Source organism: Zea mays, chromosome 2, assembly GCF_902167145.1.
Source record: "Zea mays cultivar B73 chromosome 2, Zm-B73-REFERENCE-NAM-5.0, whole genome shotgun sequence".
Taxonomy (NCBI): Eukaryota; Viridiplantae; Streptophyta; class Magnoliopsida; order Poales; family Poaceae; genus Zea; species Zea mays.
This window is the reverse complement of record NC_050097.1, coordinates 23,545,066-23,560,250: the sequence shown is the minus strand read 5'-3', so window position 1 is coordinate 23,560,250 and position 15,185 is coordinate 23,545,066. Positions and strand designations below refer to the sequence as shown.

At 43.5% G+C, this 15,185-nt stretch overlaps 1 protein-coding gene and 1 long non-coding RNA gene across 2 annotated transcripts; both read right to left on the bottom strand.

The window, feature by feature from the left end:
* Window positions 1–9,024: 9,024 nt before the first annotated feature.
* Window positions 9,025–10,314, bottom strand: LOC103646139 (uncharacterized). Its single transcript, XR_002267111.1, has 2 exons — window positions 10,144–10,314; window positions 9,025–9,228 (listed from the first exon to the last, which is right to left on the bottom strand). It is a non-coding gene; the product is annotated as an uncharacterized lncRNA (long non-coding RNA).
* Window positions 10,315–11,615: 1,301 nt separating this feature from the next.
* LOC100381913 (required to maintain repression 2) lies at window positions 11,616–14,641 on the bottom strand. Its single transcript, NM_001174690.1, has 4 exons — window positions 13,908–14,641; window positions 13,279–13,522; window positions 12,326–12,402; window positions 11,616–11,944 (listed from the first exon to the last, which is right to left on the bottom strand). The coding sequence occupies exons 1-4, from the start codon at window positions 14,604–14,606 to the stop codon at window positions 11,864–11,866; spliced, it is 1,101 nt and encodes a 366-aa protein (NP_001168161.1). The 5' UTR covers window positions 14,607–14,641; the 3' UTR covers window positions 11,616–11,863.
* Window positions 14,642–15,185: the final 544 nt, after the last annotated feature.

Genomic DNA, 15,185 nt, shown 5'->3' with positions numbered 1-15,185 from the left:
TGCATGGCCAACACCCAGTCCAGATCTAGCAAGGCCTCTTCTACCCTGAAAGGCTCAATAGAAGAGACAAAAGAGTAATGCTCATAAAAATTAGCTAATCTAGAGCGAGTGGTTACTCCCTTGCTTATATCACCCAATATCTGGTCGACGGGATGATTCCTTTGAATCGTTGCTCGGACTTGAGTTGGAGGGGCCTGTGGTGCTTCTTCCTCCATAACATGATCATCTTGTGCTCCCCCTTGATCACACGCCTTCTCTAGATGAACCTGTTCATCAGTTTAAGTTGGGGAATGCACCATTGTTGAGGAAGAAGGTTGATCTTGCACCTTTTGTTCCTGTGGTCGCACATCTCCGATCGCCATGGTGCGTATTGCGGCCGTTGGAACATCTTCTTCATCTACATCATCAAGATCAACTTGCTCTCTTGGAGAGCCATTAGTCTCATCAAATACAACGTCGCTAGAGACTTCAACCAAACCCGATGATTTGTTGAAGACTCTATACGCCTTTATATTTGAGTCATAACCTAACAAAAACCCTTCTACAGCTTTGGGAGCAAATTTGGAATTCCTACCTTTCTTCACTAGAATGTAGCATTTACTCCCAAACACACGAAAATACGAAACGTTGGGTTTGTTACCGGTTAGAAGTTCATATGACGTCTTCTTGAGGAGGCGATGAAGGTAGACCCGGTTTATGGCGTGGCAAGCCGTGTTCATGGCTTCCGACCAAAATTGCTCGGGCGTCTTGAACTCTCCAAGCATCGTCCTTGCCATGTCTATGAGAGTCCTGTTCTTCCTCTCTACCACACCGTTTTGCTGTGGTGTGTAGGGAGCGGAGAACTCGTCCTTGATTCCTTCCTCCTCAAGGTACTCCTCCACTTGAAGGTTCTTGAACTCGGACCTGTTGTCGCTTCTTATATTTTTCACCTTGAGCTCAAATTTGTTTTGAGCTCTCCTTAGGAAGCGCTTTAGGGTCCCTTGGGTTTCTGTTTTATCCTGCAAAAATAATACCCAAGTGAAGCGGGAAAAGTCATCAACAATAACAAGACCATACTTACTTCCCCCGATGCTGAGGTAGGCGACGGGTCCGAAGAGGTCCATAGGTCTTGATGTGGTCATCACATTTTTGCTATGACGAGTACTTCCCACCTGTTTACCTGCTTGACAAGCTGCACAAGGTCTATCTTTTTCGAAAGATACATTGGTTAGACCTAACACATGTTCTCCCTTTAGAAGTTTGTGAAGGTTCTTCATCCCCACATGTGCTAGACGGCGATGCCACAGCCAGCCCATGCTAGTCTTAGCGATTAAGCATGCATCTAGATCGGCCTCCTTCTTCGAAAAAATCAACTAAATAGAGTTTGTCGTCTAGTACACCCTTTAAAGCTATTGAACCATCACTCCTTCTAAAGACAGACACATCTACATTTGTTAATAAGCAATTGTAACCCATATTACATAATTGACTAACGGACAACAAGTTATACCCGAGTGATTCAACTAAAAACACATTAGATATGGAATGCTCGGATGAAATAGCTATATTTCCTAATCCTTTAACCTTGCATTGATTCCCATCACCGAATATGATTGAATCTTGGGGATCTTTGTTCTTGACGTAGGAGGAGAATATCTTCTTCTCCCCCGTCATGTGGTTTGTGCATCCGCTATCGATAATCCAGCTTGAGCCCCCGGATGCATAAACCTGCAAGGCAAATTAGGCTTGGGTTTTAGGTACCCAACCCTTGTTGGGTTTTACAAGGTTAGTTATTATCGTCTTTGGGACCCAAATGCAAGTCTTGTCTCCCTTGCACTTGGCCCCCAACTTCCTAGCAATCACTTTCTTATTCTTACTACAAATTGCAAAGGAAGCATTACAAGCATGGTAAATTGTAGACGGTTCATTACTTACTTTCCTAGGCATATTTCTACCATGCACAACAGAGGAACTAGAAGCAGTCATAGCATGTGAATCATAAGCATAGTTCCTATAAGCATTTCTAGAGAATTTTCTATCACTATAAATGAAAGCATGATTCTTTTGACTTCTATTAGCCATAGGGGCCTTCCCTTTCTCCTTGGCGGAGTTGGGAGCCTTATGACTTGTTAAGTTCTTGGCTTCCCTTCGAAAGCCAAGTCCATCCTTAATAGAGGGGTGTCTACCAATAGTGTAGGCATCCCTTGCAAATTTTAGTTTATCAAGGTCATTTTTGCTAGTCTTAAGTTGGGCATTAAGACTAGCCACTTCACCATTTAATTTCGCAATAGAAGTAAGGTGATCAACACATGCATCAACATTAAAGTCCTTACACCTATTACAAATTACTACATGTTCAATACATGAGCTAGCTACTTCTAACTTAGCATTTAAGTCATCATTGATACTCTTTAGACTAGAAATAGACTCATGACAAGTAGATAATTCACATGAAAGCATTTCATTTCTTTTAACTTCTAAAGCAAGAGACTTTTGCACACTTACAAATTTATCATGCTCTTCATATAAAAGATCCTCTTGCTTTTCTAGCAATCTATTCTTCTCATTCAACGCATCAATTAATTCATTGATCTTATCAATTTTAGTTCTATCTAAGCCTTCGAATAAACTTGCGTAGTCTACTTCATCATAACTTGAAGAAGCATATGCCATAGTATTTCGAGTGCTTACCTTCTTCTCCTTTGCCATGAGGCAGGTGTGATGCTCGTTGGGGAAGAGAGACGATTTGTTGAAGGCCGTGGCGGCGAGTCCTTCGTCGTCGGAGTCGGACGAAGAACAATCCGAGTCCCATTTTTTTCCAAGGTGTGCTTCGCCCTTAGCCTTCTTGTAAACCTTCTTGTTCTCTCTCTTCCCATTCTTTCCTTGTTCCTGGTCACTATCATTATCGGGACAGTTAGCAATAAAGTGATCAATCTTACCACACTTGAAGCAGGAGCGCTTTCCCTTCGTCTTGCTCTTGTTGGGATGCTCCTTGCGACCTTTGAGCGTCGTCTTGAAGCGCTTGATAATGAGGGCCATTTCATCCTTATTTAGCCCGGTCGCCTCAACTTGCGCCACCTTGCTAGGTAGCCCCTCCCTGTTGCTTGTTGCTTTGAGAGCAACAGTTTGAGGCTCGTGGATCGGCATTGGGCCATTCAACGCCTCATCAACATATCTTGCCTCCTTGATCATCATTCGCCCGCTTACAAACTTTCCGAGTATTTCCTCGGGCGTCATCTTGGTGTACCTAGGATTTTAACGAATAGAGTTTACAAGATGAGGATCAAGGACAGTGAAGGACCTTAGCATAAGCCGGACGACGTCGTGGTCCGTCCATCTCGTGCTTCCATAGCTCCTGATTTTGTTGACCAGGGTCATGAGCCTGTTGTATGTTTGAGTTGGCTCCTCCCCTGATCATTGCGAACCTTCCTAGTTCGTTTTTCACCAACTCCATCTTGGTGATCATGGTGGCGTCGTTCCCTTCATGTGAGATCTTGAGGGTGTACCAAATTTGCTTGGCATTATCCAAGCCGCCCACCTTATGATACTCTTCCCTGCACAAGGATGCTAAAAGAACATTGGTAGCTTATGCATTTTTGTGAATTTGTTCATTGATAAACATGAGATTATCCGTACTATCAAATTGCATTCCATTTTCTACTATCTCCCATATACTTGGATGAAGAGAGAACAAGTGGCTACGCATTTTGTGACTCCAAAATCCGTAGTCCTCTCCATCAAAGTGTGGAGGTTTACCAAGAGGAATGGAAAGCAAATGAGCATTGGAATTTTGCGGAATACGAGAATAATCAAAAGAAAAGTTTGAGTTGACCGTTTTCTTTTTCTCGTCGTCGTTGTCTCTTTGGGAAGAAGAGGACTCGTCGCTGTCGTAGTAGACTATCTTCTTGATGCACCTCTTCTTCTTCCCATCCTTCTTCTTGTGACTTGAGCCCGAGTCAGTGGGCTTGTCGTCTTTTGGCTCATTGATGAAGGATTCCTTCTCCTTGTCGTTGATCACCATCCCCTTTCCCTTAGGATCCATCCCTTAGGGCGATTAGTCCCTTTCGTGAAGAGAACGGCTCTGATACCAATTGAGAGCACCTAGAGGGGGGGTGAATAGGTGATCCTGTAAAACTTAAAACTTATTGCCACAAAAACTTGGTTAAGTGTTAGTGCAATAGGATCAAGTAGCTGGAGAGGAGTACTTGTGAAACATAGAAACCATAGAGAGAAACAACACAGTAGACACAATGGTTTATCCCGTGGTTCGGCCAAGTACAAAACTTGCCTACTCCACGTTGTGGCGTCCCAATGGACGAGGGTTGCACTCAACCCCTCTCAAGTGATCCAATGATCAACTTGAATACCACAGTGTTCCTTTTTCTTATCACTTTTCCCGTTTGTGAGGAATCTCCACAAGTCGGAGTCTCTCGCCCTTACAACAAATATCAAAGTGAAAGCACTAGAGTAAGGGAGGGAAGTAACACACACAAATCCCAGCAATACGCACACACACAAGCCAAGACTTGAGCTCAATTGAAACACAACAAGTTCACCACTAGAACGGAGCTCAAATCACTAAGAATGTCAATCGAGTGTGCAAGGATGGAGTGCGGGAGTCTTAGAATGTTCAGAGTATGCTTGGTGTTCTCCTCCATGCGCCTAGGGGTCCCTTTTATAGCCCCAAGGCAGCTAGGAGCCGTTGAGAGCAATCCAGGAAGGCAATTCTTGCCTTCTGTCGGGTGGTGCACCGGACAGTCCGGTGTGCCACCGGACAGGCACTGTTTAGTGTCTGGTGCAGATTGCTTTCCTAAATTGGCACAGTTGACCGTTGAAGATTTGGAGCCATTGGCGCACCGGACACTGTCCGGTGCGCACCGGACAGTCCGATGCCCCATTCAGACCGTTGGCTCGGCCACGCGTCACACGCGGATTGCGTGGCCGACCGTTGGCTCACCGGACAGTCCGGTGCACCACCAGACAGTCCGGTGAATTTTAGTCGTACGCCGTCGATGAATTCCTGAGAGCGGCCAGTTGACCAGACGCCAGCCTAGCGCACCAGACACAGTCCGGTGCACCACCGGACAGTCCGGTGCACCCACACTGCGCAGAGTCTTGGCTGCTCCAGCCAAGCCTTTTTCCTTTTGTATTTTCTCTGATTCTAGCACTTAGACAAATATGTTAGTACACAAAAAACAATGTAATAAGTCTAGAATCATACCTTATTGATGATTTGCACTTCATCCACCATTTTGCACAATTTACACTTAAACCATTTGTGTTGGGCACTTAATCACCAAAATACTTAGAAATGGCCCAAGGGCACATTTCCCTTTCAGAAAGGAGAATTTTCCATCGCTTGATGGTGTTGGTGGACACCAAATAGGGATCCATGTTGAGGCACCACCGGGCAACATTGTTTTGGATAGTTAGTTGGCACATGCGCCACTTTATCCTACTCAAATGATAATCGATAAATCTATGTGGTATTTATAAGTTGTTATGGAGCACAACTTTGATGTGAGTTTGTTTAAGTAGGATGAGTGCAATTGGAGGAGGACAAGCTTCATGATGATGATACCACTAGATCAGAATACTTGGACATGGTGAAGGATCATATTCAATGAACGGATGGTGACAAAGGAAAAATTAGCTTAGAAGATGAAGATAAGTGTGACCAAGTAGTAGTTGGCGAGCGAAGAGTTAGAGATGTTCTTATTCTTACTCCCTGAAGGCAAATGAGTATGGTTCATGGGTGAGGTTGAATGAAACATGACATTATTTGCCTTGAGCCCTTACCTTCTCTGTGAGACCCATGGGCCCTAGAGGGCATGGGTCCCAGCTGACCTTGGAGTATGAGGTTGGAAACTTTAGGATCCCTAGGGCCAATGAAGGCCCTAGGCATCTAAATGTCGCCATTGCTCAAGGGTTAGACTTCCCCGAGCACATCTTTCCTTATTATTCCAGGATGTAAAGAGTTTTGGAGACATATTAACAAGTGCCCTAGGGCATGATAGGCTCTTGGAACTTATACTAATAAGTGCCTAAGGCACGAGGGGTCTCCAAGACTTATACCAACGAATGCTCTAGAACAAGAGGGGCTCTCGTGACTTATACTAATATGTGCCCTAGTGAAAGATCCCTTGTGAGTTTTGGTGTTTTGGATGACAACCCAAATAAAGGACTAGTCAGGGTGATGAGTGTTGAGTAAGTACTTAGTGAAAAGCTTATAAGGCTCAACACATGGAGACAAGAGTGATATACCATATAAGTTGAGTTGGATGTGGTTTATGGATATCACAAGTCAAAGTGAAGGATGGACATTATCAAGTGGGACTTAATGTACAATTGCACATGACTTGGAGACAACAAGTCAAACCAAAGACACAACAAGATGGTCTTCAAGGCATTAGAGCAAGAGAGAAGGCCAAGAGGACTGAGGTATCTAACGCCATAGTGAAGAAGAGGCTCCTGCAGAAGTCAAGGTTGACCAAGTTAAGAAAGGTTATGGTGCACTATTGAGGATCACAATATAAGGACATGACTTGAAGCAATCGAGGTAATTCATATGGTTTATGGTTCAATATCCTAGCTATAGTAGAGTCATAGTAACAAGGGCCCAAAAGAGCTAACCACACTTTGACTGATAGTTTGGGTCATTTTTGTGTTTGGAAATATTCTCGTTGACCATTGCGGAGTATTGGAGTTGAAAGTTTGCTAAAGAGATCAAGTTATGTTGACTTGGAGCTATGGAGTCCAACTTCAAGCTCAAACCGACCGAGAGGAGAAAAACGATGGAAAAGGTTAAGTGTGAGAGGTTTGAGCATTCAAACATGTTGTATACACCTTTTACTATGCATTTGCCACTTTGGTTTGCACTCTAACTTGTTCTGTAGCAAAAGTGTCATTTTGGTATCTGTTTGAGGAGAAACAAAGAAATTGAGGAGTAGATAAGAAAGAGGCGAGTTTTCGTGACGCAATCGATTAGATTATACTCTAGTCACGTTTGTCTAAATCATAGGAAAGTCCTACAAGAAGTCCAAGTTTATTGGAGAAAACTAGAGAAGAAAGGACTTAGAAGTTATTGTCTGGGTGCACCGAAACCCAATAAGAACTGTACGTTCTTGGGAATTTTGGGTAAATTCACCGGACCGTGCATAGTAAGTGATTCAGTGGTGTACCGGACCTTGAAGGACAACAACTAGTTGGTGCGCAACGATCGGCTAACGGTTAGCTGGCGTGGTGCATCAGACCGGCTCGATGCCACCTAGAGAAAGAAGGCATCCAATCACATTTTGGAGTCAGGGCTATAGGACCTAGTTCGGTGGCACACCAGACCAGACCGATGCTCCCGGCGCAGATAAGTTTTCTGATTTGTTTTGCAACAGCTCCAAGAGACTTGGGCTATATAAAGGAGACCTCCATGAACCTAAGGACGTGTCCAAGGCAACAAGCAAGTGTAGTAACATTGTACAACTGTTCTTTATCGCTCTCTTATGTATTTCTCTCTAGATCATGCATTTGGCGCGTGTGTTAGCCAGAGTGAGAGAGACGAAGTGGTGAAGCGAGATAGAGCTAGCGAGCGTGATCTTAAGAAAGGCTTTAATGTTGAGTTCATCTACCGTCGAGCTATCAAGCTGTGATAATCACGGTTCTGCTGCACTGCAACACCATCAAATATAAGAGAAGTCTCGGTTTATCACCCTGGTGATAAACCTAAGAAACCGGAGGAAAGGAGTTAAAATAGACTTTAAGCCATGTTGGCTAACTCCAACGTGGATATAGGCAAGCATTTTAGGCTTGGCCGGACCACGCGAAAAATCATTTGTGTCTTTGTCTCTTTGTTTTATTTTTATTTGCACTTCTACTATTTGTGAAGTGCAGGAACTTTTTGAGACAAGGACTCCATTCTGCTGCGCCCAACTCTACTCATCTGGATTCCACTACATATACTTCTACAAGTAGAGTAAGAAAAGTACTAGTTTTGGTTAAAGTTTTTATTCGCCAATTCACTCCTCTCTAGATGACATCCAGATCCTTATTCCCCCAAAGGAAACTTTCACATAGGGACACGAGGGGCCCTAGGGACTTACACAACATGTGCCCTAAGACATGGGATGTCTCGTGAACTTAGCCTTGTAGGTGCCATAGGGCCCCGGAGGCCCAAGGATTTAGTTTTAGGTTAGTGTCATGAGGCGCAAGGTGCCTTAGAGACTTAGGACATGTTTGTTTTGGATTCTTAGCCGATTCTGGCGGCTAGAAGCGGATTCTAGCCGCCAACGCTTCATTTCTTAGTTTGCTTCTATGAAAATCGCTTATGTAAAAGTCGCCTAAATCAACATGAGCGTACAATCCACCGAGTCCTCGTGAGGGATGAAATATGTCGCTTCCCAAACCCTAAACCATGCATACTCCTTCATCCTCCTCCGCACGCAAGTCACGCGATATCCAGATTCTCGTGATGACTAGATTATCCACGAACCCCTATTCTCATAAAAACTATTTATAAAAAAAGCTAAACCAATTAGGCCCTTACAATATTCTATCTCTAGAAGTCTTAGGGCTTTATAATGTGTGTCATATCTAAAAGACCACCAAGTTATCCATCATTTGGGTCAGCTCAGTTGGATGCCCCTAAATAATGTTAATTAGAGGCAACCCCTCCCTTGGTTAGGGCCAAGGGGTCCTTAGGACTCTAGCCCCTCGGTGCAGCGGTCTTGGCATGGTGGGCTCGAAGCCAGCCTTTCAAAACACAACCCTTAAGGCCTCATTCGGCAGCTTGGGAATTTTTCATGGTCTGGTTTTTTTCCACACATGGATTGGGTGAATCCAAGCCTTTCACCCAATCCCTTGTGGGATTAAATCTCTAAACCCAAACAACCAATATTGTTCGTTTATTCCATATGAATTATATCCTAAAACTCAATCAACTATGTTTGTTCGTTTATTCCATGTGGATCAAATTCTAAACTTGAAAACCAACAAAAGCTAATAAAACCTAACAAAGTTTAAACATAGAAAATACAATTGTACAAAATTTAAACATAGAAAATACAATTGTATCTCTCACTAAATTTAAACATGCATGTCATGATTCTCAATACATATATTTAAAAAACGGACATAAAAACAAACATCAACATCCAATGAACAGATTTTTATCAAACAATTGCTTTCAAACTCTACCAAGCCTAATGATGTATCAACTGGCATGACATGACTTGAATTTCTCTCTCTTATCCTTGGACCCTGGAACACCATGAGACAAATGAATGAATATGCACAATAAACCAAAGCAAACTGCAATAGAAAAAATGTGAAGCAATAACACAACAATAGATGGACAAGTATATAATAGGTATTGCTGCTAATTTCCAAGTGTACATGCAGTAGTAGAAAACAGAAACAATCATTGTGGTTAATAAGTGCAAATGTTTTTTTCATGCTCAGCATTTGCTTGTCATGCAATTAAAAATCAACATTTGCTTGTCATGCAATCTTTTGCTTGCTATTGCACCATTTCCATGACAATGATCTAGTAATGAATTTTGAATGTTTTTTGGAGTCTCTAGAGACTAGGTTATACCAGTAGATAATATAATATTAACAAAATTGACATATGAAGTCAATGTAAATATTTTTTCCAAACTTTACACTTTACTTGATAAATTCAATAGTATGTTGGTTTCAGTAATCTCATTACACTATTATAGTATAGAGAATACATTATAGAGAATGCATCCATCCCCAGATTCCTCAGCTGGCTATAGTTGGTTACTCTGTGAGCCTTATAAACATATATGCCTCAAAGTGGATGAGCAATTGGGTAGTTCATTTTCTGGCTGGTTGCTTCCAATTGCCAAGCATAAGATGTATGGAAGAGAGTGTAGCAGAATGGACATAGTACAAGATTACAGTGGTATACAAGAAATTGTCATCCTATTATCCTAAAAAATATTAGTTTATTAGACTACTGAGGGTACCCAAATGAGACAGGAAAAGGGCTCCATCTAGATGAAAAATCTGAGCAGAGAAATATAAATATCGTCCTTCATTTAGATGAAAAATATGAGTAGAGAAATATAAGTGCATAAATATCATTTTATATACATTGAAGTGGTCAATTCAGTAGCTACGACACACATCAGGTACGAAGAAACTTACTCTACAACTGCAACACCACCAATATCGGATCACCGGCCAAACCCACAACCTATATGCAGTATACTATTCATACCAATAGCAAGCACCAAAAAAGAATTTGCTGTCTACCGGAAGCAGCAGACAGCGTGTTGAAGCCGAGCAACAATGCTAATGCGATAAGGACAGGGGTCAGTAGTACCTAGGGGCCTCGGAGCCCTGCTGCTTCTTGCCGCCGCCGTGCTGGCACTTGTCCTTGATCCATTGGAACCCCTGCGACATTCCCTCTTTCACCTTCCTCATGCCGGTGGTCGCAGCCGCCTTGGTCTTCTGCCCCACGTCGCCGCCTGCCGACAGAAATCAGAAAGGGAACATATCGATTCGAAAAGGAAACTATGAGGTGCTCATGGCCTCACGCCGACCGTGGCCCCCGGCCGCCCCACTGCCTGCACCCATGGCCCCTCCCCCATCCCCGTCGGTGGATCCGGAGCCACCACCAGTACCATGAACATCAGGACCAAGAAAGAAATGATTCTAGTTCAAGAACCCTAGCTAAAGTGAGAGGGACCAACCGGAGAGAAGCTTGCCGGTGCAGTAGAGTTTGCTAGCGGCGGGGAAGATGTTGCCGTCGCCGCTGACGCTCAGCAGCACCTCGTCTCTCGCTTGCGCCACCGCCGCTCAGCAGCATCTCATCTCTCGCTTGCGCCGCCGCTGCTCTTCGTCGTGTCGCCCGCTTCGGATTTGTTTCCAGGCCCTTCGGGTCGTGGCTCCAATCCAGTACCTTCTCTAGCCAAAAAAAATCCAAACCTATGGGCTAAAATTCTAGTGGGCTTAAACGAACATAAAAAAAATTAGAAACCGGGATTTCTACTGGGGTCGGATTTCAACCTGGATTGCCCCCCAATCCAGACCGAACCCGGTCTGGTTGGGCACAACCGAACGGAGCCTAAGTGTGTCTTGGCCACGAATGAGGGGTATGGCCTTTTCCAGGCATTGACAAATTCTATTAAGCTTTGTTTGGTAGAACTCCTTAAGGGACCCTAGAGCATCTTCAGGAATCTTTCTAAAACTCACTCTAAATCATCATTAGGAGAGCCATTTGCATAAACATCAATATTTCTAACAGCTGGACAATATTTTTTATATCTAGTTTGTACTCTAGAGAGTCATTCTTGCTTCCTATGTTTGGCTAGCGAAAATTCTAGAATGAAAGGTGGCTATTTTAAGATAACCAATTAAAGTGTCACTCAGGATTTTTTTAATTAAAATCTCGATTTCGAGCAATTAGGAAGGATCTAGAGTCTCATGGAGTTGCCCTTAGCTCACTTTCTAGAAGCCCTAACGAAGTTTTTATCCAATCTGCTATGCATCCTGTTTGCAGCATCCTAAATGATAGGGAGATCAAGTGCAACAACTCATCGGATTGACCAAACCCTAACTCCAGTCTTGGGAAAACTCTACAGGGGTCACATCCCAGACGTAATCACACAATGCATAAGATAGAGCGTTCATGTATTATTTTCAATGAGGAACCGTTTATTCACTCAACAGCTGGAATGTATGTGCATTGCTATCCAATAGATACTCGTGAACATGGTATTCCAGGTCCCAGGATCGAGGTTTCCATCGCATGTTGGAATCCGTACAGTCTCCGCTGAGGACAATTTGTCACGCGCGCAGAGTTATTACCACCATCGGGCGAAATCAAGCAAACGAATGATATAGCCACCAAGTCAGTGCGAGCTCAATCCACCAAATAAATAACTTCATGTTCTTTATTAGAATCATCTACCCATGGCTTGAACTGATCTTCATGTACTGCGTTCTGCAGAAGAATGAAGCTCAAAGTTAGCAGATTCACATTGCTGCTTAGGCCTGGCAATAAGAAGACAGTATGTACTGATGCTGCAAACAAAACTGGTTCCAGTATAATTGACATCAGGTCTGCTTAACCAGACCCGATGGGCGCCTATATTGACTTGGAGCCACGCAGGCAAAGAAAATGCCTATCTCAGCAAAACAAAATGAATAGTTGTACCCAAACAAAAAAAATATGTAGTTCAATATAGAGAACGACAGGTTTACGCTTGTACAATTGCGCTTGAACAAAAGATATGGAAGCATATGGATTTGATATATGAGAACTTTTTCAAACAAAATGCAAAGATAGAGACAACAGGCGGTGCCAAAATAATTACTAGGCTACCTGCAACCAGAAGAGAAACCCGCGCATCAGAGCTAGGCCATTACGACGGCCATTGTTCATAATTTGCTCCGCCAGATCTGAAGTAAATAAAATTAAGAAAATGCATTAGTTACTACTAGAATTACAAGAGAATCTGAACAGTTCAAGAATAAAAGCACTATTTCTCAACAATATGTTTCTCAGCGCCAACTACATAAGTCCCTTATGGGTGCTTCTTGTGTTACTACACAGTCACCCCAAAAATAGTTTAGTCACAAAAGTGAAGGAAAGGAAAATCTTCTGATGGGAAATAAATATACTATTCAATAGAATGAATCTAGTTCGTGTGTTTATTTACCATTCTGTCATGACTATGATCTCAGCATAGAAACACAAAGCTCCAAAGAATCAATTGCTTAGGTGAAATGAGCCATTAATCAGTTATAGGGTTCAACAACAAACTAAGTCTAACATTTGCAGTGTTCTATAATGAAAATCAAATTGCCACAACACCTATAGAAATGTTGTGCATAGACTACTGATGGCTTCAGTAATTGACACTGAAAATGAGTACCCAAACGATAACAGTTACTGTAACTGAGCCTTTTTCCATTTAACTACTACTATCGACATTACAGGTTCTAAAGGAATAACCAATGATATCAAGGTGTGGCCTATGTACACAATCATATACCAGTGATTCAACAATATCATAATATATATGATGCACCAAAAAAGAATGGGCAAAAAAATGTTTGAATGTCATTGACAAAAACAAAGTTTTCTCGAGGAGATGAAAAAACTTGACAGTAATTGCAGTGATACAGTCATACAGATAAGACCGATAAAGGGCATCATACCAGAAATTTATTGGAATATTTTCATTAACAGGAATGTAAATAAGTGTGTGAAGGGAGAAGAAATATGGAGACAGTGTTCATAAACAAGAAGTACAAATCGCTGCAAAATTGTACCTGGGTAATGGTCCAAATATGAACTGCCCATCTCTTCGGTAGGATAGAATTTTGTTTCGTTGCGGACCTGCCGCAGCTTCATTAACGGAGTACGGATAGTAACCGTGTCAAACAATCTATAGTATTCCTTCCGAGCAACTGGTTTTGTAAGGGCCTTGATCAACCTTCGCTTGAAATCTGAATCTGGCCTTCTTGTGATATGTGTAGGCCATATAATACCTAGTTCCTTTTCTACCTTTCCCCCCTATATAAGATGAACAGGAAGGAAGAGCAAATCAAATGCAGCAATTATGTCAAACATCATCTGTTTTAGAAGAATACAGAAATTAAAATATATATTTCTTCAAGTAACTTCAATGGGACATTTCGATCCACGTTCTGAAAGAAAGTTGAGAAAGGCACACCTTATGTAAAAGAAACGTACTGGGCTACTGGCATATTTTTAATTTTTATTCTTATCTGATACAGCTCCTGGCCCAAGCTGCCAAGCACGGATGTACAGAAATGAAAATACTTTAGGGACTGAGAGCTAATAGGTACTGTATACTGTTATTCCTTATCCCGAAGGACAGCATGAGCTAGTGCCAAACTGACAGTGACACGCAGTTGTGAGTATCAGAATTTCTCACCGAATTAGTAGGGGGTGCACGACGGCCATCGCTTGAGCTCGCCTCCCAATACGCGCCCTTCAGCGCGCTTGCATCCGACAGCCCCTCATCTCCGCCATCGTTCACCTCACGCCGTGGTGATGGATCCGCACGCCAATCGGACGCGTTCTGCTCCGAAACAGCCGTCGCTGGAGCACCGGAGGCGACCTGATCGCTCCCCGCTGCAACACTGATCCCTTCCCCCGGCGAAGCAAAAACCGCCTCTTCCCCCCGCTGCGTATCCTTCTCCCCCGGAGATTCCACAGCAACCGGGTTATCGTAGTTGACGACGACGCCCCCGATCTCCAGAACCAATTGGCCGTCCACAACGCGCGTGTGCTGCAGGAAGAGGCGGTAGTCCTCGTCGACGTCATGGAGACAATCGTACCACGCGGGTCCCGTCTCCAATGACGCCGACTCCACCGGTTCCCTCTCGTCTTGCGCGCTGCGGTTGCCGCTGAGGCGGCCCTGGGAGGGATCGGAGACGCACTCGCCGTCGGAGGGGCTGGCGAACGGGGTCTCGTACTTGATGAGTGATGGCGGGGAGTCGCCGTGGGAGGGGAGCTCGAGGGTGTAGGAGTCACCGTCGATGCGGATGTGTTCGAGGAAATAGAGGTAGTCCGGGTCGGCGTCGCCGGCGGGGAGGTCGCCCCCGGCGAACGGGGAGCGGAGGACCGGCATGGTACCGGCGGTCTTGGGGTGCCAAAGGCTTTTAGTGGGCTCGAAGCTGCTCGGCGGTGAAATGGGAGCGGCTGGCTTTATAGAATGGGTTTCGTAACTCCTGTGGGCTCTCCCATTTTTCGGCCGTATGACCGATACACTGTGGTTCCCAAGACGGGCCGAACGACTATGATACTGTGGCCCATGGTAGTTTCGTCTCTGCAGTAGCAGTACGCCTATTCACAGTTTCCTCCTAAAGTTTGATATTTTCTCTCTCTTTAGCCCTAGTTTGGAAACCCTATTTTTTCAAATGATTTTCATCTTTCAAAGATAAATTAATTCGTTTTTTCTTAAAAACATAGAAAATTCTTGGTAAAATGGAGTTTCCAAACTACTCCTTAAGTTAATTCACTCCTAAACAGCCATTACAAGTGACTTCATCCTCAGATCTTGGCAAATCACATGGTTTTGTCTATTTTGTGGCGAACATCGGTGCTATCTGCTATGGATGTCATTTATTTTCTAGGAAAATAGTGGTGCAATGATACTACGGCCATGTTTGGTACAGGTCTCATTTATTATAGAATCTCAATGTTAACC